The sequence below is a fragment of the Rhinolophus ferrumequinum genome, chromosome 12, assembly GCF_004115265.2.
Source record: "Rhinolophus ferrumequinum isolate MPI-CBG mRhiFer1 chromosome 12, mRhiFer1_v1.p, whole genome shotgun sequence".
NCBI classification, from domain to species: domain Eukaryota; kingdom Metazoa; phylum Chordata; class Mammalia; order Chiroptera; family Rhinolophidae; genus Rhinolophus; species Rhinolophus ferrumequinum.
In genome coordinates, this window is record NC_046295.1 from 30479114 (window position 1) to 30505042 (window position 25929).

The window sequence follows — 25929 nt, forward strand, 5'->3', positions numbered from 1 at the left end:
AGACTAGGATCCATTTTAGCAATGCTATCGTGTTCCTTTATTTCCATAGGATTATTCTGATGTGACAGATCATATCAGGCAAAGGAAATCATTTTACATTGTGATAAGTTTTCCCCCATTTTCTTTTCTGTTGGTGTTTTGTTCTGCCTAATGAAGAGAGAATAATATACATGCTATGTAAGAGTTTGAATCAATTATACTCGAAACAACTCATTGGGTTTCATGGATATAAATCTATTTTGGGGCCTTTTTGTTCCTAAAAAAGATAGAAAAAGGTTATATTTTTGTATAAGTTCCCTTTCTGGGACTCTGTGGCCCCCTTGTAAAATGAAGACAGTCCTTGTAAGATTGTGATGAAAGTTAAATTAATGAACATAAAGTGCTGAGAACAGTGCCTGGCACATAGTAAGCACTCTGTTAGCTATTGCAGCCTTCATCATCCTCAGCCTCATCGTCATCAAAGTTACTATTGCTACTGGTATTGCAATATGTATATATGCATGTTTTCTCTCTTCTTGCTTTTCAGCCAATCACATGGAGTGAATTTGCAAACATCCACCCGTTTGTGCCTCTGGACCAAGCTCAAGGGTACCAGCAGCTTTTCCGAGAGCTGGAGAAGGATTTGTGTGAGCTCACGGGCTATGACCGCATCTGTTTACAGCCTAATAGGTAAGGGGATTTTTTCTCCTCTTGCTTCAGTTATCTCTTGTGGTATAATACTCACCTCAAAACTGAGGGGCTTCAAAAAACAGTTATTTTGTATTCTGGGAATTGAGTGGACAGTTACACTCCATGGAGTGGATGACAAGAAGGTCCAAAGTGGCCTCATTCGTACAGCTGGGAAGGTAGTGATGGGCTGTTGGCTGTGAGCGCAGTTGAGGATGTTGATCTGGAACTTGGTGCTTCTCCATGTGGATCTTTCCACATGGCTGCTTGAACTTCCTAATGGAATGATGTCTGGGTTCAAGGTGGAGTTTTCCAAGATGGAAGGATGAGGGAACTGCAAACCTAAGGCTCAGCCTCTGAAGTTAAACAGCCTCACTTCCAGAGCATTCTGTCTATTAAAGCAGGTTATGGGGCCAGCCCAGGTTGAATATGGGAGGGGACAATACACAGGTGTGAATGTTGAGAATCATGGTTTATTGTGGACTATCTTTGGAAACTCGTTATAGTCCCATCAATGACATAGCATGAGAATTGGAATCAAGCCTGCATATTAACTCCTAACAAGTAGCAATGTCTCAACGTAGCAGAGCCAGGAGAACCTGGATCCTGGTTTGTTCTGTGACTAACTTTGAAAGTTCCGTTTTCCTCTTCTGGCCTTGGTCTATCTGTCCGTAAAGGAAAAACTTTGAAAAACAATAATTTTCAACAGCAGAGGGCTCTAGCCACATCTTCTGGGTAATTGTTAAAAATACAAATTCCTGAGCCCTTATTCATTCCTATTATCATAATCTTCTGGGGTTGAGATTAAGAATATTTTTCAGAAGCAACCAACTAATTATAACACAGCCAATTTGGAATCCAGTGTGTTTGTGATCTTTCTGTCTTCGTGGGAACAGATGGATGGATGGATGGATGGATGGATATGCTATCAGTGTGACTTAAGAGCTTAGGATATCTTCAGAAGAGGAGTCAGTATGTGCCGCCAGGATTCTCTACCTCCCACTACTCACAGTATAATTCTCCACCAGCAGCCTCAGCTTTGGTATCACCTAGGAGCTTGTTAGAAATGCAAAATTTTGATTTCAAGATACAAAAATCAAATGATTTAAAAACTGAGATATTTATTGTTTCACTTTCTGAATTAGAAAGTAATCAAATCTTAATCAGATATCAAGCCCTACCTCCTGTTTGGTAACATTGGCTATGCAGCAAAGCCATGCACCTGTGAAAACAATATAGCCTATAAAACACAGACCTTTTAGGAAGAGGACATGTGGCAAATGAAAGGAACTCTTTTAGTAATAGCCTCTCAAACCCTCATTTCATAAATAGGAAGGAACTGACATTCCTGAAAGTCAGGTTTTAGTGTACCTTCATTAAAATGTAATCATTCAGCTTTTTTTTTAAGTGGGAGGAACCTGATTGAATTCTTAACCTGAGGCAATAATACTTCATTAAATGTTGAAAATGAGGAAACTTCGCCCTCTAGTGATGGAATATGATCACATCTTCAGTGTCACATTGGAGAGCCATTTTTCAAGACAAAGTCATTAGCTCTTGCAGTAAATTGAGGTCCCAGCCAGAGTCCCCAGAAGGCTGACCTAAAGTGAAGAATCTTGCCTTCCCATAAAGCAGTGGTTCCCAACCTTCCCTGGAAATTACACTCACATGGTGAGTTTATAAAAATTCTGATGTCCAGATCACAATCCAGATTGAATCATAATCTCTGTGGGGAAAAAGAGAAGTGAGGGAAGGGACCCAGGCATGAGTATTTCTTTAAAGCTCCCTAGGTGATTGCGATCTGCAGACAAGTTTGAGAACTACTGTCTCAGAAGTTTCTGTGTTTTCCTCAGGATATCCGATGCTCTTTCTCTGTCCTACTCTCCTCATTCATATGATTGGGTGCGAGATTCAGTAACCCATCTCAGTCTTGCAGGAGGGAAAGAGATCTCTATTGGGATACAGTTCTGGGCAGTGATACCTTCTCCAGCTCCAGAGATTTAATTGAGAAATGGCCGATAAATAGGGATGATAAAGGATTGTATAACCACAAATTAGGGCATGAGAACTTTGGTTCATGAAGTCAAGCCTTCACTTGGACTTTCTATTTTCTGGGGTAGTTAGGTTCCAAAAGTGTTTAAAGGACTTGCAACAAAAATGTCAAGAAGCTTGCCCCATTTTTCCTATTCATTTGTTCAATCTACAAACCTGGAGAGCATTTCCAGCTCTGTGGAGAACATAGTCAAACAATATTTAATTACCTTTCCATTTCCTACTGTGCCCAGCATGATTGCTTCAGTTTGTTCCCATAACACTGTGACACTCTTGACACTCTTATATTCACAAACACGCTCTAGGAATTGCTAGGTTAGAATTATGTATAATGCAATGATTAAGGCAGACAGAAACAGTAATTAACACCTTCCAAGGATATCTGAAATGAAAGACAAACTGAAATTATTATTAGTTCACTTGGCTTACAAGAGTGAGGAAGTTGTTTTTATCTTTAAAAACTGCAGGCTGTTATCTTGAATGTGGATAGACCTGGCAGTTGCTTTCCTACAGTCTCCTCCCAGGAAGGTTCTTTAACAGAGGTGTGAACAGGGCCTAATGAATGGCCCTCCGGACTTTGTAAGCCCCCTCCACCAGGGTTTCTGATTCAGTAGTCTGGCTTGGGCCTGACAATTTGCCGTTTTTTCTGTTTTTGTTTTTGTTTTTTTTCTAATAATTGATTATTTTATTGAAAATTTGGAAAATACAGAAACTCATAAATAAGGAAATAAAGAACATTCATAATTTTTTTCTCTTAGAGTTAATTACTACTAATATTTTGATATATTTTTCTTTTTCAATGTACTTTTAAATTAAAGTTTATTGGGGTGACAAGTGTTAGTAAAGTTACATAGATTTCAGGTGTACAATTCAGTAATACATCATCTATATCACACTGTGTATTCACCACCCAGAGTCAGTTCTCCTTCCATCACCATATATTTGATCCCCTTACCTTCATCTACCCACCCCCCGACCCCGTCCCTCTTACCCTCTGGTAACCACTAAACTATTGTTTGTGTCTATGAGTTTTTGTTTCTTCATTTGTTTGTTTTGTTCCTTTGTTGTTTTCAGTTTTATATACCATGTATTAGTGAAATCACATGGTTCTCGACTTTTTTTGTCTGACTTATTTTGCTTAGCATTATAATCTCAAGATCCATCCATGTTGTCGCAAATGGCAGTATTTCATCTTTTCTTATGGCAGAATAGTATTCCATTGTGTATATATACCACAACTTCTTTATTCAATCACCTATGGAAGGACACTTTGGTTGTTTCCATGTTTTGGCCACCATAAGTAAAGCTGCAATGAACATCGGAGCACAAATATCTTTACAGATAAATGTTTTCAGATTTTTTGGGTAGATACCCAAGAGAGGGATTGCTGGGTCATATGATAATTCTATTTTTAATTTTTTGAGGAATCTCCACACTGCCTTCTATTGTGGCTGTCCCAATCTGCATTCCCACCAACAAGTGTATGAGGGTTCCTTTTTCTCTACAGCCTCTCCAACACTTGTTACTATTTGTCTTGTTGATGATAACCATTCTAAATGGTGTGAGGTGATATCTCATTGTGCTATTTATTTGCATTTCTCTGATGATTAGTGATGTTGAGCATTTTTTCATATGTCTATTGGCCATTTGTATGTCCTCTTTGGATAAATGTTTATTCAGGTCCTCTGCCCATTTTTAAATTGGATTGTTTGTTTTTTTGTTGTTGAGATGTATGAGTTCTGTATATATTTTGGATGTTAGCCCCTTATTGGAGGCATTGTCTGCAAAAATAAAAGGCATCCAAATAGGGAATGAAAAAGTTAAATTGTCACTTTTTGCATATGACATGATGCTATATATATATACATAGAAAACCCTAAAGACTCCAGCAAAGAGCTATTAGAAACAATAAACGAATACAGTAAAGTTGCCGGCTACAAAATCAACGACAAAAATCCATTGCATTCCTATATACTAACAGTGAAACCTCAGAAAAAGAAATAAAAAAACCAATTCCTTTTGCAATTGCAACAAAAAGAATAAAATACCTAGGAATAAACTTAACCAAGGATGTGAAAGACCTATATACTGAAAACTGTAAGACATTTTTTTCAAACAAAATTTTTTTTTTTTAATTGGGGAATATTGGAAGATATCCTTGGAAGGTGTTAATTACTGTTTCTCCAGGGCCTATCAGCTCGAAGTCATCGTCCTTCAGTCTAGTTGTGGAGGGCACAGCTCACTGGCCCATATGGGAATCGAACCAGCAACCCTGTTGTTCAGAGCTCACACTCTAACTAACTGAGCCATCTGGCTTCCCAAGACATTTTAGAAAGAAATTGAAGAAGACACAAAAAAGTGGAAAAACATTCGTGTTCATGGATTGGAAGAATCAACATAGTTAAAATGGCCATATTACCCAAAGCAATATACAGATTTAATGCAATGCCCATTAAGATCCCAATGGCATTTTTTAAAGAAATAGAACATAAAGACATCAGATTTGTGTGGAACCACAAAAGATCCCCCAATAGCCAAAGCAATCCTAAGAAAAAAGAACAATGCTGGAGGTATCACACTTCCTGACCTCAGCTTGTACTAGAGAGTAACAATAATCAAAACAGTATGGTATCGGCAGAAAAACAGACACACAGACCAATGGAATAGAATCGAGAACCCTTAAATAAACCCACTGTCACGCAGGGCGGCCTGCAGGGTCTCAGCTCCCACTCCCCACATAAGAATGCAGGACATGGTGAGGCCAAAAAGGAACACCCACGGAGCCATAAGTAGGGGAGTCATACCACTATATTCTCGCTGGCGGCTGGGTTGGAGACACAGGAACCAGGAGCAACACAATTCTCAACCCTCACTGTGCCGCTTGCAGGCTCAGCCACCATCTCCTTGCTAGCCCCCATTTTCTGCTAGCGTAGCCACGGCAGTTATATTAGTGCCCAATGGCTCACTGGTTACAGCTGACGGCCAACTAGCCACAGCTGATGGCCATTTGATCACAGTCGACGGCCATTTACTACCTGAGCCAGCACCTTTCTATGTGAGGCCGAGAGCCTGGAAACTGCTTTTTGGGGCTCTGTCCCCACACCCACATAAATATGGACAGATCATTTTTGACAAAGAAGCCAAAAAAATACAACGGAGAAAAGACAGCCTTTTCAATAAATGGTGCTGGGAGAATTGGAAAGCTACATTCCAAAGAATGAAACTAGACTGCTATGTGTCACCGTGTACCAAAATTAACTCAAAATGGATCAAAGACTTAAGCATAAGACCTGACACAATAAACTGCATAGAAGAAAACCATAGGTACTAAACTTACGGACCTTGGGTTCAAAGAGGATTTTACGAATTTGACTTAAAAGGCAAGAGAAGTAAAAGCTGAAATAAATGAATGGGACTATATCAAACTAAAAATCTTCTGCACAGCAAAAGAAACCATTGACAAAATAAAGAGGCAACAAACTGAATGGTAGTAGATTTTTAATTTGCCTTTCTAACAAATTCACAGGTTACGCCGATGTGCTGGTTTGGCCGGCATACTGTGAAAACCACTGGGGTTGCAGTTCTCAATCCAGGCTTCGCAGTAAAATCACCTGGGGAGCTTGAAGAATACGGATGCTCCACTCCACAAAATGGTTACATCAGAATCTTCTGGGGATGGGGTGGAGCTTGGGTATCACAGCTCCCCAGGTGATTCTCATGAAGACTAACATCTTTCAGTAGAGTGAACTTTGAAAATGGCCTTTGAAGCCACAACCAGTCATATGCATAGTTTACAGCAGAGTCAAACACCTGATAATTGCCATCTCTGTCTCCTCTTTTCCTGAGCTCATGGTTGATGTCATTGATCATCTCTGAAAAGCTTTCCTACTGAGCCTCCTGCAGCTTCTGAATTCTCCCCTCCAGAGAACTCAGCGAGGCCAGATATCAGAGTCCCTTGATTAGGGACCAATTTCCTAAAGAAACACCCAGAATGGCAAGAAGAAGAGAAAAAAGGGTGAAGGATGAAGAGCCATTTGGAGGAAAATATAAAGCAAGGGACAGAAGGGCCTCTCCTCCTGCAATTTCCCTAGCTCTTGAAAGTATAATTTGATGTTTGCGCTTTGGAGGGCTCTAGTGCAGTGATTTTCACACTTGGATGCATCCCTCAGGGTTTCTGATTTAGCATGCTGGGGAGAGCCGAGAACGTGCATTTCTAACGACTTCCCAGGTGGTGCTGACGCTGTTATTTGGGGATCTGAGTTTGAGAATCACATCTTGAAGGTAGTCTTCAGGTATCAAAGGTTAGAGCAGCTGGATTTATCCAGATGTTTCTTGACCAGAATTCAAATGTTGGAAGTGTAGAATTTAGCTTATGTCAAATTAGATACAAATTGATAAGAACATTCCAGAATGACATGTGGAGGGGTTTTCATTTTAAGCTCATAGAAGTAGAGACCCAGGCAGTGTTTGGTGTACTTAAGGTATGCAAAAGTTGGATGAAAATCCTGTTGCTTCCAGGGTATGTGTACTGGTAAATTGTCAGTCAGTCTGTTTATCTGGCCTGTAGGATAGGAATCGGGCACCGATCTTTACCGCATTTTCTTGCGAATAGTCTTACGGGGTTGCCAGGAACTGAGTGGGTCATTGCAACACAGTGGCTGTTTTCATCATTTTACTCCCATCAGTTTTACCATAATGTCAGTTTTTAAGCTAATGTTTCATTGGGATCACTTATGTTCCTGACCATTTGATGGTGGTATTTTTAAAGTAAAGAAGGGTTTAGAGGAGGGGAGTTTGGCATCAAAATGTCCAACATCAAAGCATTACTTATTATAAGAAATCTAAGAGTTTCTTTCGGAGAGTAAGACTGGGAAGAATGGGAGCGGTTGCTCTTTTTCCTTTTTTTTGCCTTAAGCTTCATACCCTTTTGCACTGGTGCAAAGTTTTAAATCACATGAATGTATTGCTTTCATGATAAAAAATTTAAATTCACCTGTGAATTAGGTGGCATATCCCCACCTGACAGATGAGGCAGCTAAGATCCAGAGGAGTGATGTGCTCAGGGCCAGACGCTTAGAAAGGGACAGTAAAAAACACAGACAGCGCAATAACATGGCGCTGTGACGATCAGCAGTGACTGTGCTTAGAAACATAACGGAAGGGTTACATTAGGATGTTGGAGATTTGCTGGGTTTTAGACAGACGGATTCCTCCCACTCTCTTCTTCAAAATGTAGCCATTCCAGTTACTTTGCCTTTACATATCAATTTTAGAATAACGTTGTTTATATCTACAAAAACCTTGGTTTTATTGTATAATGGTGTATATTTTAGCTTCTAAATATTACAACTTGTATAATGGGCTAGATGTGTTAGGCATTATAAGTATTATAGATGGTTGAACAAAACAATTTATTTCATATTTAAAATTAGAATTCATCACTTATAAAAACTTTTTCATGAAAAATGTCTTTTTAAATGTAATAAAATATATACATTTTTAAACAGCATACTATAAGAAACTGCTTAAGAAGTTCAAACATTATCAGAAAAAAAAAGGTCCACTCAGTTGTAAATGGCTTAAAAGAAAACTCTAAAATCGCACCCTAAATATGACCACCCGTGTGTACACTATAATAGTGTGTTATAAACTATAAAATGATTTTCAGAAGAATAACTAGAGAAAATTAAAACAAGAATAGATTTGATAAACCTAGATAGTTGATAAGTTTTAAAAAATGTATAAATCTTAAATTACTGGCACCAAAATTTTAAAACGTTACGATCCGTAACATGATCATTTTCTCTAGGGCACATTTTCATACCTTTTTCCTTGTATAAATACAACATCCTACTTGAGAACACAAATACTGTCTTCACAGTACAATTAAAATAAAATTCCGCAGTTGTTCTTGGTGACTGCTGGGATTCACCTTGAGTCATGAATTGTAGCACATTCTGCAGTCTTGCAAAATGGGTTCTGTTACTTTTTCATAACTATGAAAACCATGGAGAAATCTTTCTTCTAAGAACAGCCACTATAATAATCTATCCTCAGATATTCCAATGCAGTCAATTTCTGAGAAATTTCTTATGGTGTCAATATATAGTCAGCCACCACATTCGTTAGGCAGAACAAAGAGGTTATTTCATGACTGGTCAAGGATGAGTTCTACAATGTGTACATCAGTGACAAATGTACACAGTAACTGACCAAAATGCCTTCTTTACAGGATGCAATTCATTTATAACCTTAATCCATGTGAGGTTGTATGCTTAAGAAATGCTGTGCTTTCCACCTGTGACTATTGGCCGTGCATATTCTGCAAAACCATCTATCAGAGCAGGCCATGTTCCTTCTTCATCGAACATAGACATATCATCTGCAATCTTATTTCTAAGATCTAGCAAAAGGTTCCAAGTGGCCCTTCGGATTGATCTTGTGGGAGAGTCCAATAAAAATGTCTTCCAAAGATCTAAAAATTTAACCATTCCAAGATAGGATGAAGTTGCAGTATTTCTAAATCTCAACCATTTTTTGCCCAGGGTTCTTAGCAAAGGTAAAGGTAAAATGATAAAAATCTTTGAAGTTTATTGTGTCCTTCAACTCTTGTTCTAATCTTGGCAAAAGAGCTGAACTATGATGCCAGCCCTGTCATAGGCTCTTCCAGTTCCAACACACCACCCTTTTTATGGTTTTGCTAAATTCACACTGAGAAGCTGCCCTGATTTTTCACACTTATGATACACCGTTACTAATAGGGCCTAGCTTTAAATCATCACAAAACAGTTGAATTCCGTCAACTCTAATTTATTTTCACCTGGGGGGTGGGGGGTGTCATTGTGCTTGTTATACAGTCTTCTAGCTTCTCGTCTGTTGCGTATCTTGTGGATTCTTTGTAGAATGAGTCTGGGTTTTGGAAGTTGTTGTCTGTTAGTTTTCACTAATTCTCCGTTAAATAGTATCACATGGAGTAGTTCTTTCACCAGCCTGAATACATGCCATGACAGGAGGGCCTTGTTTTTCTAAAACTTGAAGCTTATGCTCACTTGGCATTTCTCTGGGTCCGTGGCTCCTCATCTGCTGGAGGCCTGCTTGCTGTGGCTGGCCTGCAGGTCCAGGCCACTAACTGTTTCATTTTAAATCGATGTCAGAAATCCACTGTCCTAGCTGCCCCTCCACATGCAGTAGTTTTCTAATGGTCTCTTAATTTGGGTTATGCACATAAGCAGTTGTTTTTCTTAATACTTTTCTACCAACAGGTGGCACTAATAATTCCCCTTACTTTAGTAGTACCCCAGCAGAAAACCTCGCATGGCATTTAGAATGTATCTTTTGTACTTTTTAGTAGAAACATAGCTGATTTTAAGAGGGTCTCAGGCAAAATACATCCAGCATTTCTGATCAAGCCTTTAGCATATTGCCTTTCTCTTGGATTACCAGCTCATAAATCTAGTCTCTTCTTTATTTCTAGTCTAAACATCTTGACTGGTCTTCCAACAAAACAAGGTGAATAGAAAACATGAAAATACAAAATCCATTTGTTGAGGCCCCTTTCCAAGGGGGAAAGGACAACATAAATGTTGATTGCCTGGGCTGGAGACGAGAACTCAGTTTTGAACAAATGTACTAAATAGTTATTGCAGAGCTACTCCATGCCGAGTACTGTTCTATGTATTCCCTGTGAGGCAATGTGCAGAGCTCTGAGACCTAGATTCTAGCCTCAAAGCGTATACTTTCACTCTGAGATAAGACAGGCATACAAAGTAAATGTGACATCTGTAATAATTTCCAATGTACAGTAAATGCATAGGATAATGTTATCAGAAGAGCGAGTCAAATACTATGAAAGTTTGAAGGAGGTAAAGAATCATTCAATCAATCAATCAATCAATCAATCAATCAATCAATCAATATTTATTGAGCATCCCCTATGTCAGTGTTCTTGGCCCAGAGAATACAATGTTAGTCAAGACACGGAAGATTTCTGCCTTCAGGGAAGGCCTCTCCGAGGAAGTGACATTTCTGCTGAGGCCTAAATATTGATAAGAAGCCAGATATTTGAAGATCAGGAGGAGGAGCTTTGCGTGCAGAAGGACCATCTAGTGCAAAAGTACTAAGGCAGGAGTTGACTTGATATGTCTCAGGGAAGGAAGAAGGCCTGGGTGGCAGGAGGATAGTGAGCAAGGAGAGGAATGGCAGAAGGTGGGTGCAGAGGTAGGCAGAAGCCACAGCTCACGTGGGGATTTGTAGACAAGGGTAAGGAGCTGGATTCGTGACTTTCGGGAAGGCTTTATGGAAGAGGTGGAACTTGAGTAGGGGCTAGTTGCAGAATGAGTGGAATTTGGCTGGTGGGAGGGGAAAAAGAGGGTCGTGGACGTGCTCATTCAAATACTGTGGTCACCCATTCATGATGCCTGAGTCGCAGAGCAGTCAGGGTTGTTGCATCGCCGATGATGAAGATGATTGATGATGAGATGGTGACCGTGACAATGAAAGGAGTGGTGATAGTCGCCAGGACTCATGGAGTGTTTACCTTGTGCCAGGCACTGTGATAAGCACTTCACCTGGATCATCTCATTAGTCATCACATCCACCCTTCGATATGGGTGCAGTTATCCCCATTTTAGAGACAGGAACACAGGCACAGAAAGCCTGAGCCACTATTGGTGTTAGTGGTTTGCTGAAGTGTGGCATATTCATTTTCCTGTTCTCAAAAGAAAAAAACCACCAAATGAGCTAGAACTTGTTTGTCAGAAGCCAGCAAAACAGAACACCAGTGTTTGCCTCCCTCTGAAGAGTGCAGAGAGGCAAAGCTCACTCGGTGTGGGTGACAAGCAACTGGGTGCCCCAGGTCTTCTGGGGTCAGGCCTTCTTTTGTTGCATCATTCAGGCGAGAGTTCTGTGAAGGGAAACCCTTGTTTGCTCCCACAACTTTCTTTGCATCACATGCTCAGAGGACCTGCACTGGTCACAAGGCAAGCATGAGGCTCCTTGAGACAGGCCGACTTCTACCGAAGTCTGTCTGTCACTGTTGGTTGTTTCGGCATGTGATACTCTGACCTCAGTTTCTTCATGTGCAAAATGGGGGTGATGGTATGTACCTCATGAGGTCTTGGAAGGATTAAATAATATGACGTAAAGTGCTTGGTGGCAACAGCAATAGGTATCATTTCCCTGTGCTATCTGCTAGTGAAGTGCCTGGTAAATAAGTTCTTAAGTAGTGGAGCAATTTATGTTTACTGTTACTATTATTATGACTTAGCACATCTAGTCCTTTCTATTGCTTTGTGGTCCCCATGCTGTGGAAATCACCGCTGTCCTTCTCTTTCTCCAGCCAGGCTCAAAGCCCTTCATCTCCAGATGTTTCCCTGTTCTCTCTCTTCTCCTCATGCTGAGCCCTAAATCATCAATTTTGCCATCTCCCGACACCAAACCATCATGCCCCTACACTAATTTGCAAATATTTCAAATCCAACTGGTTCTATGGCAGCGTTCTCTCAAAAAAAGAAAAGTTTTCCCGTGCTCAAACTTTTAGCTGTAGGTAAGAAATAAAAGAAAGTGTATCTAATTTATTCTTATGCCTTGTGCATTTAGAGTGTGATCTCGAATATTCCCAGGTGACCGGGGGGCTGAATGCCAAAACCACTGGGTCTTCCAGAGTCAAATGATGGTGTAATTTTGCAAAATGGAGGAAGTATGTATTTTTGAATGGGATTTAAAAACCTATTACTCACTTCCCTTTCCTTCCTGCAGAGAATACTGAGAACATTAAGGAACAGTTTATGATTGACTCAGCATTGCTCACTGGAATGTTAGTCATTAAGGGTGCTCTAAAAGTGGTGCCTTTGTGGACTGTTTTGATGGCTATGGGCAGCCTCTATAGCAGCCATGTGCAAGCGAGAGCTGGGAAAGCAGACCCGGAGACTGACGGGAATGGTGCCACATTCAAAGTGCACAGTTCCTTTGGGACAATCTGATCATTGACTGAGTATTTGGTGACATTAAGAAATCATTGTTCATGGTTTTAGGTGTGATCATTGTAGTTATATTTTAAAAAATAATTCTTATCTTTGAAACATATATATTGAAGTTTGAATAGATGAAATGATAACGATGCTTGAGTTTTGCTTCAAAACAATCTATTAATAGTTCAGAATGAGGAGGGTTAGTGAGGGATATAGTAGACTGACCGTAATCTGGTAATTGGTAAAGCTGGGGACAGGTACATGTGGTTCCTTATATTCTTCTCTCTGTTTTTGTTTGAAATTTTCCACAATAAAAAAGATGTTTTTGGTTCACGGTCCTGAGTGAGGATCGAGAGGCCCATCTCTGAGTAGGAGTTTTAGTGCACAAACTGGGTGTTCAAGTTGTTTAGGTCACGCAGAAATCCTAGGTGGGCGTTCCACGGTGTCCGGGAGTGACTGTGTCACTTGTTGGCAAACACGCAGCCCATGCCTGATGAATATTGAATGAGTAAATGAACACGAAAAGGTCCAAATTCCTGATCCTGCTCTTCTTGTCTTTTCAGTGGAGCCCAGGGGGAATATGCTGGGCTGGCCACTATCCGAGCTTACTTAGAAGGGAAAGGAGAGACACACAGAACGGTGAGTATGGGCAGGTGGTGCCTGCTCACAACCTGGTGGCAGCAGGTCCAGCACCCAGGGTCGCTTTTGTTCTGTGGGACACTTCCTCCAAGCCTTCTTGGAAGTAGCTGAAGGAACATATAACCAAGAAACAAATTTCCGTGAACTGGCCATTGCGATCCTTGCCTCTAAGACACTATTGGACCATTCGTAGGGAAAACATTCAGAGATAAAAGGCTTTTGGTCAAACCCACTCTGTGAAAACCAGCCAGTTGGCTGTGGAACTGCTCACTCAGGGGAGAAGAGGGAGGAAGGGGCAGGCATGTTGCCAAGCCTCCTCCCTTTGGCTCAGCCCTGGCCCTAAGCCTGGACAACGGGCAGAGACTGAGCTTTAATTCTTCTGTAACTCCTACTGTGCCTGAGCACAGTTCTGGTTATATGTATACTCCAAAAATATTTGTTGAATCAACAAATGCCCTATTAAATGACTGTCCGCACTAAGCAACAAAAGAAGACATGGAGCAGAGATCACGGTTCTGCTTCATTGTTTGCTTTGGGTATGAGAGTCTGGCCTTGGATCCAAACTGCTCTGGGGGCCTGTGGGGACCAGCAGGTGCTAACGGGCTCTACGGGACCCCACTCGGGATTCCCAGAGGCAGTGCCTTTAGCATTTGATCTGACACAGGCTTCAAATTGTGGCTGAAGCTCGTCTGTGTTCTTGGGGCCCTCATATTGTTGAGGACCAACACTAAGCTAGAACTTCCGCTGAGCTTGAAGGTGGGGTTCTTGGAGCCGTGGGCAGAGTCAGGAGCAGGACACGAGCAGCTGCCCAGCCCAGGAGAGTTAGAGAAAAGGGTGCTGGGGGGGGTCTGGCTGCCCGAGTAAGTAGGGTATGGTAAGTGGCGGCCCGATCTTAGTCCATTCTTGGTTTTATTAAAATTGGGATTGTTTGCTGGAATTTACAATGAGAGAATCTAAAAATTATTTCACTTCCCTTTCAAAAAGGAAGGGGAGGGGTGGTGGGGAGAACATTTTCTCTCACGTTCCCTCCCTTATCAATCCTAATTCCACAGGTGTGTTTTCCCAGGCTTTCGTCCTGGCTGGGGAAGAGAATTGATTTTCAAAGACCTTTGAAACACAGGACGTCCACTACTTGAAAAAATTATTAGACACTGGCCACATACAAGGCACTGTCTGTGCCAGTGCAGAGAGACAGCCCCTGACATTCTGACTTGGTTATCTTTCACTTCCATTTATTTGTGGATTTGAATTCTTTAGCTTTCTAAGAAAGGGTTAGTTTAGAACTATGTAATTGTCTTTTGGACCACAGAGTCTCAGCACTGTCAGCGATTCAGATGGGAAATGGTGACGCTCCAGATGTCCAGTGAAAGGTTAACAGATGGCTGATATTAAAAGCTCCCTCCTGTTTTTCCTCCTTGGCCTCCATGTACTGAGGTCGCCCCTGGAGCTCCTTATCGTCACACTCTCTAACCACGAGGTGTCTGGGGACCCTGTGAAGGGTTCCTTTCATCCTGTGTGGCCATCTCCACGTTGCTTCCCTCCCCATCTCACTCCCCACCTGCTTTATGGAGAGGCCCCGAGATCCACATTGTAGAGCCCGTGGAAGGCCGGTGAGAGCTAATAACAAAGGGCCAGCCAAAATGCAGGTTCTGTCTACTCTGCAATGCTTCCCATCCTGATTGTTTCCCAGTCCTCCAGTCTGACACCCAGAAGTGTCTGTGCATGTTCAGCAGGTGGGGACCAAACCGGAAAGATGGAGGAGAAAAGACGCGAGAACTTTTGATTGGGCCTGAGCAGTGTTCCTCTGTGACTCACAGATTCTTTCCAGCTCTTTTTCCTTCTTTGTGTTTTCCAATCCTGCCTTCTCTCTCCATCCTCCTGTGTGTGACATTTCTTCTGGCACTACTGTCCACACTATTGTCACTGAAGTGTTGTGAGAGGCTATTCTATTCTGAAGAACAGAGAGAAAAAGGAGCTGGACACTGCATTGTAGGGAGGGGAAAAGGTGGGAGAGGCAGGGAAGGCCCCCCAGTCACTGAGCTGGTAGGAATACAGAAATTCTAAGTTTGGAAATGTTAGTATCCTTTCTAGATTAAAGATTTTAATTAAAGCTGATTTTTTTAATTAGAGAAGAAGAAAATGACTTATTCAAATAATCAGGGAGGATTTCTCCGTATCAGAGAAGTCTGAGATGGCTGCTCTTGCACAATAGACTTTAATGGAATCCAGTAAAATGCATCCTTTTTTGAAAACAAGTGTGGGGAAATCATGTGCTTCAGAACCACCTGGGTTCCTGATAGTTCTCTTGTTTCAAGCTGTTTTTGGAAGTTATTTTTACTTTGCTGTTACGTTTAGTTTCAGGGGCTCTTAAAATGCAATGGCCAAATTATTGATTTACCGGTTTAATTTGGGAGAATACAAATTTATTTAACAAACTCTTATGTAGCAATTACCATGTGCCAGGCACGGTCCTAAACACTTTATAATAACTCAGTTTGTTAGTCAAATATTAACTCAGGTTTGCTGCCAGCGACTGAGTTTCCTATACAAAGGGAAAATACTGACCAAAAAACACCTCCAGAAAACCTGTATTTTTTCTTCCCAACTGTCCGAGGCAAAATAATGGCCTTTGGTTGTTTGATTTTTACCAGCAGTAAGAAATCAATTTCTCTTGCAAAGGATTTCTCCTGAATCCTTCGAGGATGAGCAGAGTTAGGTCTATGCCAGGCCTAACACTGGGGAGTTAGAAAAACATTGCATCCCTAAATGGGCAATATGCACCAAAGTAGGTTCATTTTGGATAAATTAAAGCATCAAATCTGGGTCCTGTTGATTTCATATCCCTCACAATACCACAAATCTAAAGCATGGAAAAAGTAAAATTAAAAAAAAGAAAGTTTCTTAAATCTATGTAAAAACCAGAAATGTCTAACAGCAACATATAAATGAATCGTTGACAAAACCACAGACTTTTCTTTCCACTATTTCTTATATCAGGATGTGTATTAGTTTCCAGTGGCTGCTGTAACTAATTACTACCAACTCAGTGGCTTAAAATAATACGTTTATTTTCTTGCTGTAAATGGAGGCCAGAAGTCTCCATTGGTTTCACTTGGCCAAAGTCAAGCTGTTAGCAAGATCGGTTCCTTCTGAAGGATCTATGAGAGAATCTGTTTCTTTGCCTTTCTTTCCCAATTTCTGGAGGCCTCCTACATTACTTGGCTTATGGTCTCTTCCTGCCATCACTCCAGCCTCTTGTTCAGTCATCCATCTACTTCTGTAGTCAGATCTCCCTGTGCCTCCCTCTGATAAGAACACTTGTGAATATATTTAGGGTCCAACCTATAATCCAGATTTCAAGGTCCCATCTCAAGATCCTTAGTTTAATCACACAAGCAGAGTCCCTTTTCCATAAGGTAACATTCATAGGTTCTGGGGATTCAGATGTGGACATCTGCAGGGGCCATTAGTCAGTGCATCACAGGATGTTTGACATTTTTAGCCTGAGTCTTTTTGTTTCAACAGAACTTCCCTGGTTTGAATTCATAACTCAGGCCTTTAACAAATATTTTATGTTCATTTTTTAACATTCACTTTTCCCATCTGTCGCGTCCAGCACGACAAGAGTTGTGGGAAGCGAGGAGGACGGCACAAAGTTAAGAAAGACAGTAGACGAGAGTAGTGTGCAAGTGGGGCCTAGGGACTGCAGCCTCAGCGACTGAGGCCCAAATCGGGCCAACGCATGGCTTTTATTAGTTAGGTGTGGAAGTAAAAGAAAGAAAGCTTGTCAATCTCAAGATCTGTGAATCCCATACATTTCAATAGGAAACTGATTTAAGCCAATCACCCTTGCCTGCAGGCAGTAGAACCGTAAGTCTCAGGATAAGTACTTCCCCAAAGGACAAAACTTTATGCATATGAATAGATGGAGAGCACATCACTGAGTCACTTCCCCTGCAGGTTGTGGGAAGGAATGCAGCCACAGAGGCAGAGGCTCTCCTTAGCCGGGGGATGGTAGGGGGCTGTGCCCACCTCTATCAACCCCGGGAGTTCCCCAGATGGTCCCCACATGGCTGTGTGTGTCTTGGGATGTCCCCCTCCCCCCCGTGGGGAGTCGTACCTGTCTTTGACTAGCCAGGTATCTTTCTGGGGCCAAACGGAGACATGAGGTGTAAGCACAAAGGTGAAGCAAAGTCCCTGAAAGTATACGTCTCGCAGACTCCTTTCTTTAGGGGCAGGTACGAGGAGACAGACCGGTAGGCTGCTGCGTGGGGACACCCCTCCTTGATCAATGTTCTACCCAGAAGGGATCCTTTTATCCAAAAATCTTTCGGTAGAATAAAAGTACCTTGTGAGAAAGGACAAATGACTCTAGCTTTGGTCCTGATCAATTAAAGAAAAAAATTCAATACAAATTGGAGGCATTTAAACAAGAAAAAGGATTTGAGAACAATACAGCATAACCACTGTGAGAGCAATAGCCATTCAAAAGAGGCACACACTTTCTGTTGGTAGAAGAGTGACAAAGTAATTTCGTGTGTGCCTCTAGTTTACAGTCAGGCATTTTTACTAAGTAGTCGACTTTTCTGTTTTTGAGGAAACAGCTGTAAGCTAAGTTTTCCCTTTGTAAGCCCATTTTATAATGCTCATTCATTTGTCTTCAAGGGGTTGCAATATTGGTTCCGGGATTTGAAAAATAAAACCAAACAAGAGGGTGATCATGTTTCTCCTTTTTGTTTTCTGTTAAGGAAAACTTTGTGATGTACTTTCCTGTAGTGGGGCATTATCAGCTCTACCAGGGCATGTACGTTCACTTGTGTTCACATGATTTTTGGGGAGGAAATGAACATGATTTAAATCTGGGGATTCTAACAATGCACCCAACCATCCACTTTCCATAAGAATTCAATACATCTTTAAGTTCTAGCTCTTGAGACACTTTCTCTTGATCTCTTCAACTTGAAGCAACATGCCTTTATTCCAAGTTCCTACAGCACCTGTGGCTCTAGCCATTCATTTCTATGTATGCCAGTGTTGTCGTGAACAAATGAGTCCTGTGAGCACAGGGCAGGGGTTGACCGGTTTTTATGCTTAGTTGTGGTTGTCATGGGAACTAAGGATTCACTGCACAGAATAAACATCCAATAAATGATGACATAATTGGTGTATTGCCACTGGGAGGCCTTGGAATTAGGTTTACCATTATCATCTCTCCTGGATCTCAGCACAGCCAAGCAAAGCACTGGCGCTGTGTTTTGGGCAGTTGAGTCCTAGAGTTCAACTTCCAATCTCATGTTCGTGTGAGATGCTTTCTGCATATTATAATTGAGACAAAGTTAGAATAAGCCCAGGGCTATTTTTGGTGTGCTGGGATAAGGCAGGAGAGTACTAATATTCTGAAAGTCTTTAAGGGACAATATTTGGGGATTCAAGTGGAAACTCCTCTTTTGGACTTTGTTTTTGCCATACGGTAATAACGACAGTATAGCAGATTTGAGGGCAGTAGTCGTGGTCAGTTCCAATGAAGGATGTGGTGCCTAGTTTAATACTGGCTCCAAGAATGTTGTAGGTCTTTTCTGTCGTTATGAATAACCTGGTGATCATTTTTTCTCCTTTTCTTCTTTCCTTTCATTCCATTCCTAAGGTTTGCCTCATTCCAAAATCAGCTCATGGAACTAATCCTGCAAGTGCCCACATGGCAGGCATGACGATTCAGCCTGTGGAGGTGGACAAATATGGAAATATTGACACAGTTCACCTCAAGGCCATGGTACCTGTCTTACACTTAACAGATGGGCGAGGTCTGGGTTGGGAAGAGGTGGTGGGGATCAGGGACTGGATGATTTAGATCAACATTATGTTCTTTTGCGTTCTAATTAAAAGACTGCAATTCCTCCTCTGTATCGGTCTGGGGAAAATGGCATAAAATCAGAAAACCTAACCATCTCTATAAGAACAATGAAAAGCAACAGTCACAGTTTTGGTCCAGAATAGAGCTGACCATAGTCTACCATTTCCTTCACCAACATGGAAAAGGCTCTTTAAATTGAAGTCCCATCCTCTAATTCATGCATGTGTGAGAAACGGAATGAATTATTCATAGTGGTAGTAAGGGTACTCCTTGCAGGACTTGCCTATTCCTTCTGCTCAACCTACTCCTCCTTTCCCCATTAATAATCAAACTGGAAGTCACAGTTTTTGTATTGGGAATTAAAACATAAATGTAGATTTTGCAAATGTCTGTGGCCATCCCAGCCATTACCTGCTGAATTTCTGTCAGCATTTCACCCCCTTTCCTGAAACACCAACCCCCACTCCCAACCTCACAACCTCCAGGAAGAGGTTGCCTAGCAACCGTATCTGCTTTCCACTGGTGGACTGGAGGCTGCATCTTAAGAGGGAAGGAAATCAGTTGAATAGCAATGTGATTTTTGTCAGTGTTATTAGGCATGGAGTCTGAGAACTTCAAGTAACTGCTTTCAAAGGGAAGCTGACAATACACAACACCGCTCCTCTCTCCCATCCACTCCCACTCTTCCATCACCCCGCAAAGTTTGTAACGACAAATATTTTGGGTCAGTAGTTGTAATTATTAAGTCTCCCTCATATAGGGTATTACCCTAATTTTTTTTTTTTTTTTTTAATTTCCACACAAGTCTGTTCAGACTTGCTGGCCAAAAACCCAGAAATGTGCCTTTTATATATGCTTGTTTTCTGTCAAAAGGAAAAATGAGGGAGATTTTTAAAAATCGGAGCAGGAACACTCCTTGTGGGAATTCTATTGTCACCAGAATTGGAGGGAAAGGGAATAAGAATGGATATGGCTAGATGAGCAGAGAGAGATTAACTGTGAAAATAGACATGTCTGAAACCAAAAAGATCTAAAATAATTGCTGAGATGACTTGAACCAAAGGAAAACCACTATAGAGAGCTGAGCCCAAAATATCCAGTCTTTTTGGTCTTGACCATGGATACTTAGCCTGAAGGGATCTTGTTATTTTTTAGGAATGACTAATGAAGGGAATAATGACTATGGATCATATATTGTTGTCGTCATATTTTGAGACAATTTCAGAAGTGAAAAGACCAAGACTCCATCTTTCTGAAACCTTTAAAATAAAAAGCAAGGGTTTGAGACCAAGAAGAAACATTTCTTCCTTGTCTCCCTCTGCCCTTTTCTATCCCACAGGTGGATAAACACAAGGAGAACCTGGCAGCAATCATGCTTACGTACCCATCCACCAATGGAGTGTTTGAAGAGAACATCAGCGACGTGTGTGACCTGATCCACCAACATGGAGGCCAGGTCTACCTAGATGGGGCAAATATGAATGCTCAGGTGGGCAACACAAGAGGGCTTCCTGAGAAAACTGTTAAGTGAAAACAAGTTTTTTCTCTGATTTCTTGACTGTTGCCTTAAGGCATGACATTGAATTCAGACCTGAGGCTGACTTCTTTTATTGCCAATTTCAAACAAAGTACCCCAATTTCACTGAGATTGCAGATCCTAGACGAGGTGATGGGAGATGCAAAGGAGGAGGCAAAAAGGTTGAAAGGAAGCAGAGAATGAAATGAATGTCTTTAGCTTGTCAGAGGGTATAAGCCCTCTGGGGGTGTTACATGCAGGAAGTTCAGCTGACTGCCTTCCTGAGGAAATCCAGACTCAAGTCCTGGCCACTGGTGAATGTTGATCTCCCATGGCCTTGGGCAAGCCATTAACCTAGCTTCGGCTTCAGCAGTGTGAAACAGCTGACTAGCTCTTCCCTGGAGGGTCATCCTGACTTTGGGGTGTGGGGGGATCCCCGCAATGTGCACCTCTAAGGAAACGTGGAGGGAGTCATTGGAGTAGAGGAGTGTCATCATCTCTTTCGGTCTTCTTACCGTCTTGGTCATTGTTATTTGTTTGCTTTACTATTTCTGACTCTTTCTGCTTTGCTTTCTTTCTGTCCGATTCCCTCTGTAAGTGTAGCCTAGGGATTGTCTGTTGCTTCAATAGCATCAATGCATTCTTTATCTTTGGCCACATTCAAAGTCAGCCCTCAGGCCAGTGTGGCAGGGACGCCTGTTGAATGTTGTGCTTGGCATCAGGATGGTCTCAGGAAAAGTGTCAGCCTCCCTTCCTCTCCCTGGGCCCAGCATCCTCTTGGGCAGCCGGCCAGCCCCTTCTATCAAATGTCCGAAGGGGCCCTCGGTAAAGTGCACGATACCCAAAGCCAACCGTGCAGGGGGGAGTAGAATTGCTGGGGTGAAAGTTGCCTGTTCCAATAGTAATGAGTCCATCCTTTCTTGTGCTAGGGGCGCTTCCTCTCCTCCCTCCTGGGGTGGATAATTAGGAATTGACTATATATTCCAATCTGTATTTTAGAATCTAAACGAGGCGGAAGGGTCGGTTGTTGTTTGCACAGAAACCACAAGCCTTGCTGCCTGTAGAACAGCAGGCTTTGCCCGCGAACGCAGCCGGTGCGGAGGACGTGTCTGTGAACAGTCCTGCTTGCCTTTTTTCTGAGGGCAAAGGCTGCGGCACACAGCATGGCCACCTCTTCAGAGCACCGTTTCCAGCTCTTGACGTTTACTTTTTGTTCCTTCCCTGTGTGGCAGGTGGGAATTTGTCGTCCTGGAGACTTCGGGTCTGATGTGTCACACCTAAACCTTCACAAGACCTTCTGCATTCCCCATGGAGGAGGCGGCCCTGGCATGGGGCCCATCGGAGTGTGAGTTCTGGGCCACTGGTTTCAGGATGGCTGTGAAGACTGGCAATGACAGAATGGCCCCAAACTCACTGTTCTTCCCATCGAGATTTTGAAGTGCCAGGGGGCTTTGGGGCCAGGGAAGAGCAGTGAAAGGGCTGCTTTTAGGGTATGCACTAAAAGAGGAGCGCTATCAGATCTTACTAAGCACACTGAGTATTCGATTGGCCACACTACGCTCCCATTCATGCACAGACAGGGCAGGTTTATGAACAGGAATGAAGAGTCAGCTTTCCCGATCAGGATTGGAATATTAGCACCTGGAAGTGCCTCTCAGACTTCCAAGAAGCTGTTCCTTTTTTTGCCTTTCCTTTTAAAATCAGCTGACGGTCACATTGAAAGTGAATTATCTAACAAGAACAAAAAGAACTCACAGTAGAAAAGTGGCTGCCAGGAGCTGCAGGGCAGGGGGAATAGAGAGAAGTTGGTAACACGGTACAAACTTTCAGCTCTAAGATGAATAAGGTCTGAGGACCTAATGTATAACAGGGTGATGACAGTTGATAACACTGTATTATATAATTGAAATTTGCTAAGAGAGTAGAACTTAAATGTTCTTACACTCTCCCTCCAAATGAATTGGATGTAAGGTGTTGAACACTTTGCAGCCTGAATTCTTATTACATCTGAGGTAAGTAAGGAGGAAACTAGAAATAATTGGATGAAGTCAGATTAAGACTAAAGGGATATCTTGTGGCTGTTAACTTTCCATACTGTGAAATTGAATCCTCTTATGAAAATGATGCTGAGCTGCCATTTCCTGAGCTTCAATCTTCCAAAAATGTGCTAAAAGGGCCAATTTTCAGGGTTGCTGAGATTCTGGCCCCCTTGGTTTTTTCCACTTTCCTTTTTGATTATTGTTAGTTACTATAAGTGGAGGAGCCCCAGTGCCTCAGCAGAATGGTCTCCACGTGATGGCCTCTGATGTGTAGCCCACGGGCTTCTTCTTAACAGCACCCCTCTGTATCCCCCAGACACCTGGGAAAGGGCGTGGGACGTGGAGCTGGGAGGGAGGGAGTGTGGGGTTGGGATGTCCCCACATCCTGGTGAGCCCATGGCTCTGCATGTTATTGCATGGCTGCCTGCCTCTGCCAAATCCTCCGCCACAGTTCTTGGGTGAGCCAGTGGGACGCTGATGGCCGGTGAGCCATGCTTCCAGAGAAGGAGGAAGGAAGCAACACTTCCTGAACATCTGCCTCTCAGCAGGTGTCAGGCCCCTTCCACTGTCAGAGTTCCTCTACTAGGAATAGAGCTTCCTGAGAGGGCCCAACCCTTGCCTGTGTGGTTGGACTGGATCTTTTTTCATCTTCTGAATTTGTACTTGAAAAAATACAGGAAGAAGCATCTTGCCCCTTTCCTGCCCAACCACCCTATGATTTCAGTAAAGCCAGATGCGGACGCCCGGCCTGTGGGCACGGTCAGCGCAGCCCCGTGGGGCTCCAGTTCCATCTTGCCCATTTCATGGGCTTATATTAAGGTGAGGACTGTGAATGTGTGTTAGGTAGGTAGGGGATTGATGTCGGTGTGTGGGGGGGGTGGTGGTGGTGAGGGGACTGCCGACCTCTCTCTTAATATAAAAATGAAAAAAAAATCCATGATCGGAGATGCAGTGAAGATTGCTCATGACTTGGGTGGAAGAAACTGCCCTACAGAGATCAGCTAAAATTCTTTTCATCTCGTCTTCATGATGTTATTTCCTTTGGGTTCTCATCGTGGGTTTAACATCAGAGAAATGGACATACCAGATATATTTTTCCAGACAAAGTGTAATTCTCTGAGTCATGGATGTTCTGGCCACATCCTTTGGTTTCCTGTAAGATCGGCATGGCCCTTTGCAAGTGCAAAACAGTGCTCGTACTAATTGTTACACTTGGTTGAGATCCTGGGATAAATTTTAGGAAGACATCTCACTTCACTTTATATTTCTTGGGAGCCTGGAGAAGTAGCAGAAATTTGCTTATGTGGTGGTTTCCCAAGGTTCTTTGCCTTTTATGGCCTGTAGAACTGTACCCTCGGAGGTAATTAGACTTTGTCAGGGAACAGGCTTCCTTCCTTTGAGTTTCTCCAAAAAACGCTAGGGCCAGAGCGTGTACAGCTCTGTCCAAACTGGCCTGCCAGCCTCCTGGGCTGACAAGACTGCATTGGATCGGAACACTTGTTCAGCCTCTAATTAAAGCAGCCTTCCCAAACTGGCTCCGCTCCTTAAAGGAAGGGGGAAACAAACCCCAAACTCAGCTATGCACATCATGCTGGACGACTCTGGAGCGGGCTGTTATTCTTGAACAGTGTGGCATTTATGATTCTTAAAGAAAACTTTCTGGGAAGCTGGAACAACAATTCTGTACCTCAGAGACTAAAACCTTAAAATGATACTCGAGTTGTTTTGCAAATAGTAACAACGAAAACAATCATAATAAAGTCTGCTTCTTTGCAAACAGAATCTAGTTCCCAGCTTTCTTTCGGTCCCGAGGTCCCATAAGCCCAGGTTATTTGTTATGGACATATTTGGGGTGGAGATGATTTCCTACATACAGAAAATAAATGCCCCAAGGCTGGTTTGGGCACATGCCAGGAACAATAGACAGAGCCTTGGTTTAAAAATGAAATAAAGTAGGGTTTAAGCTACTCCTTTGACTTTGGGCTCTCTCTTTATTTCAGGCTGTTATTACCTCTCACCTGGACTCTAGAACTACCTCTTCTCTCTGTGCTTCATATTCCATCTTGGACACTTCTTAAGGGCCTGCTAGATTCCCCCTAAGGGCCCCCAGTCCTCTCTTTGCTTCCCTTGCTTCTCACCAGTCTACATAGAATCCTTAGGGGATTCTTCCAAAATGCACATGCCTAGGTCCCACCCCAGAGGGAATCAAATTCAGCATATGTGGGACAGGTCTTGGGCCATCAGAGCTGCTCGGTAACTCTGATACACAAATTGGGAGCCAGTGGCTAGCAAAGGTTTGAGGATTGCAAGAGGTCGTGACAACTCAGCAGGCTCTGCAGTTACCCCCAGACTTCAGCCACGGGCCTTCCCTTCCACAACTTGGTATTCTTCTCACCTGGAGTGCCTTCCCCTTTCTCTTTGTCTATCCAAATTCTACCCATTTTTAAGTTTCCACTCAGGTTCTCTTATTCTAGGAAGCCTTTTTTGACTAGTCTGGCAAAATGTGTCCTCTCTTTACTTTGGACTTTGGTGTCCCTGTTGTTTCATTTCATGATTTCTCATGTGCATTAGTTATGTATTTAATACATATTAAACCTCCATCACACATGTTGTATTCTGGGAAGGAAATAGGCAACACAAATTGGTGCAATCTTGACTTTAAGCTCTTTGCTGGTTATGATATTCACCCCATATAATCACAGGGATTTATGAACCCCCAGAAAAGGATAAGATTGAATTTGGCAGTTGTTAAACATAAATGACCTTGACTACGGACAGTTGGAAAACAAACCACACAGTGGTTCTGAGGGGATTTTGGTCAAGATCCCATGGGATTCTTGGCAATTATCAAGATATCTCAAATTCACAGTAAACAAAAACTCCCCCAAATGAGTATAACCTAAAAACAATTCTTTTTCCTTTTTAGATTACACAATAGCCAACAGTTAATTTTGCCCTGCTATAAGTTTTGTTAGTAGAATAAGCAATGCAAAATTATTGTTCAAAGGAGAAAATCAAAAATCATTTCAGGCTTAGAAAGGACCAACAGATGTCCTTGTTAGGATTTTCCATTCACCTGCAACTTATAGAGTGATGGTGGGCTGACTTCCTTTGTAGGGGGATTTCTCTGGGGGTGTCTTTGGTTAGTGTCCATTGGATTTACCTGTTCCATGGTTGATGGCGCTTTTCCCCTCTGTT

At 42.3% G+C, this 25929-nt stretch overlaps 1 protein-coding gene and 1 pseudogene across 1 annotated transcript in view; one reads left to right on the forward strand and one right to left on the reverse strand.

Annotated features, from left to right (window-relative positions):
- GLDC (glycine decarboxylase) overlaps window positions 1-25929 on the forward strand; it is a 75639-nt gene that overhangs the window by 36493 nt on the left and 13217 nt on the right. Inside the window, exons 16-21 of the mRNA XM_033123944.1 lie at window positions 527-669; window positions 13250-13325; window positions 18970-19095; window positions 20516-20665; window positions 21925-22037; window positions 23409-23550. Of these exons, the coding sequence (XP_032979835.1) occupies window positions 527-669; window positions 13250-13325; window positions 18970-19095; window positions 20516-20665; window positions 21925-22037; window positions 23409-23550 (750 nt within the window). The remainder of the gene's footprint in view (window positions 1-526; window positions 670-13249; window positions 13326-18969; window positions 19096-20515; window positions 20666-21924; window positions 22038-23408; window positions 23551-25929) is intronic.
- On the reverse strand, window positions 8994-11306 carry LOC117032019 (DCN1-like protein 2; annotated as a pseudogene).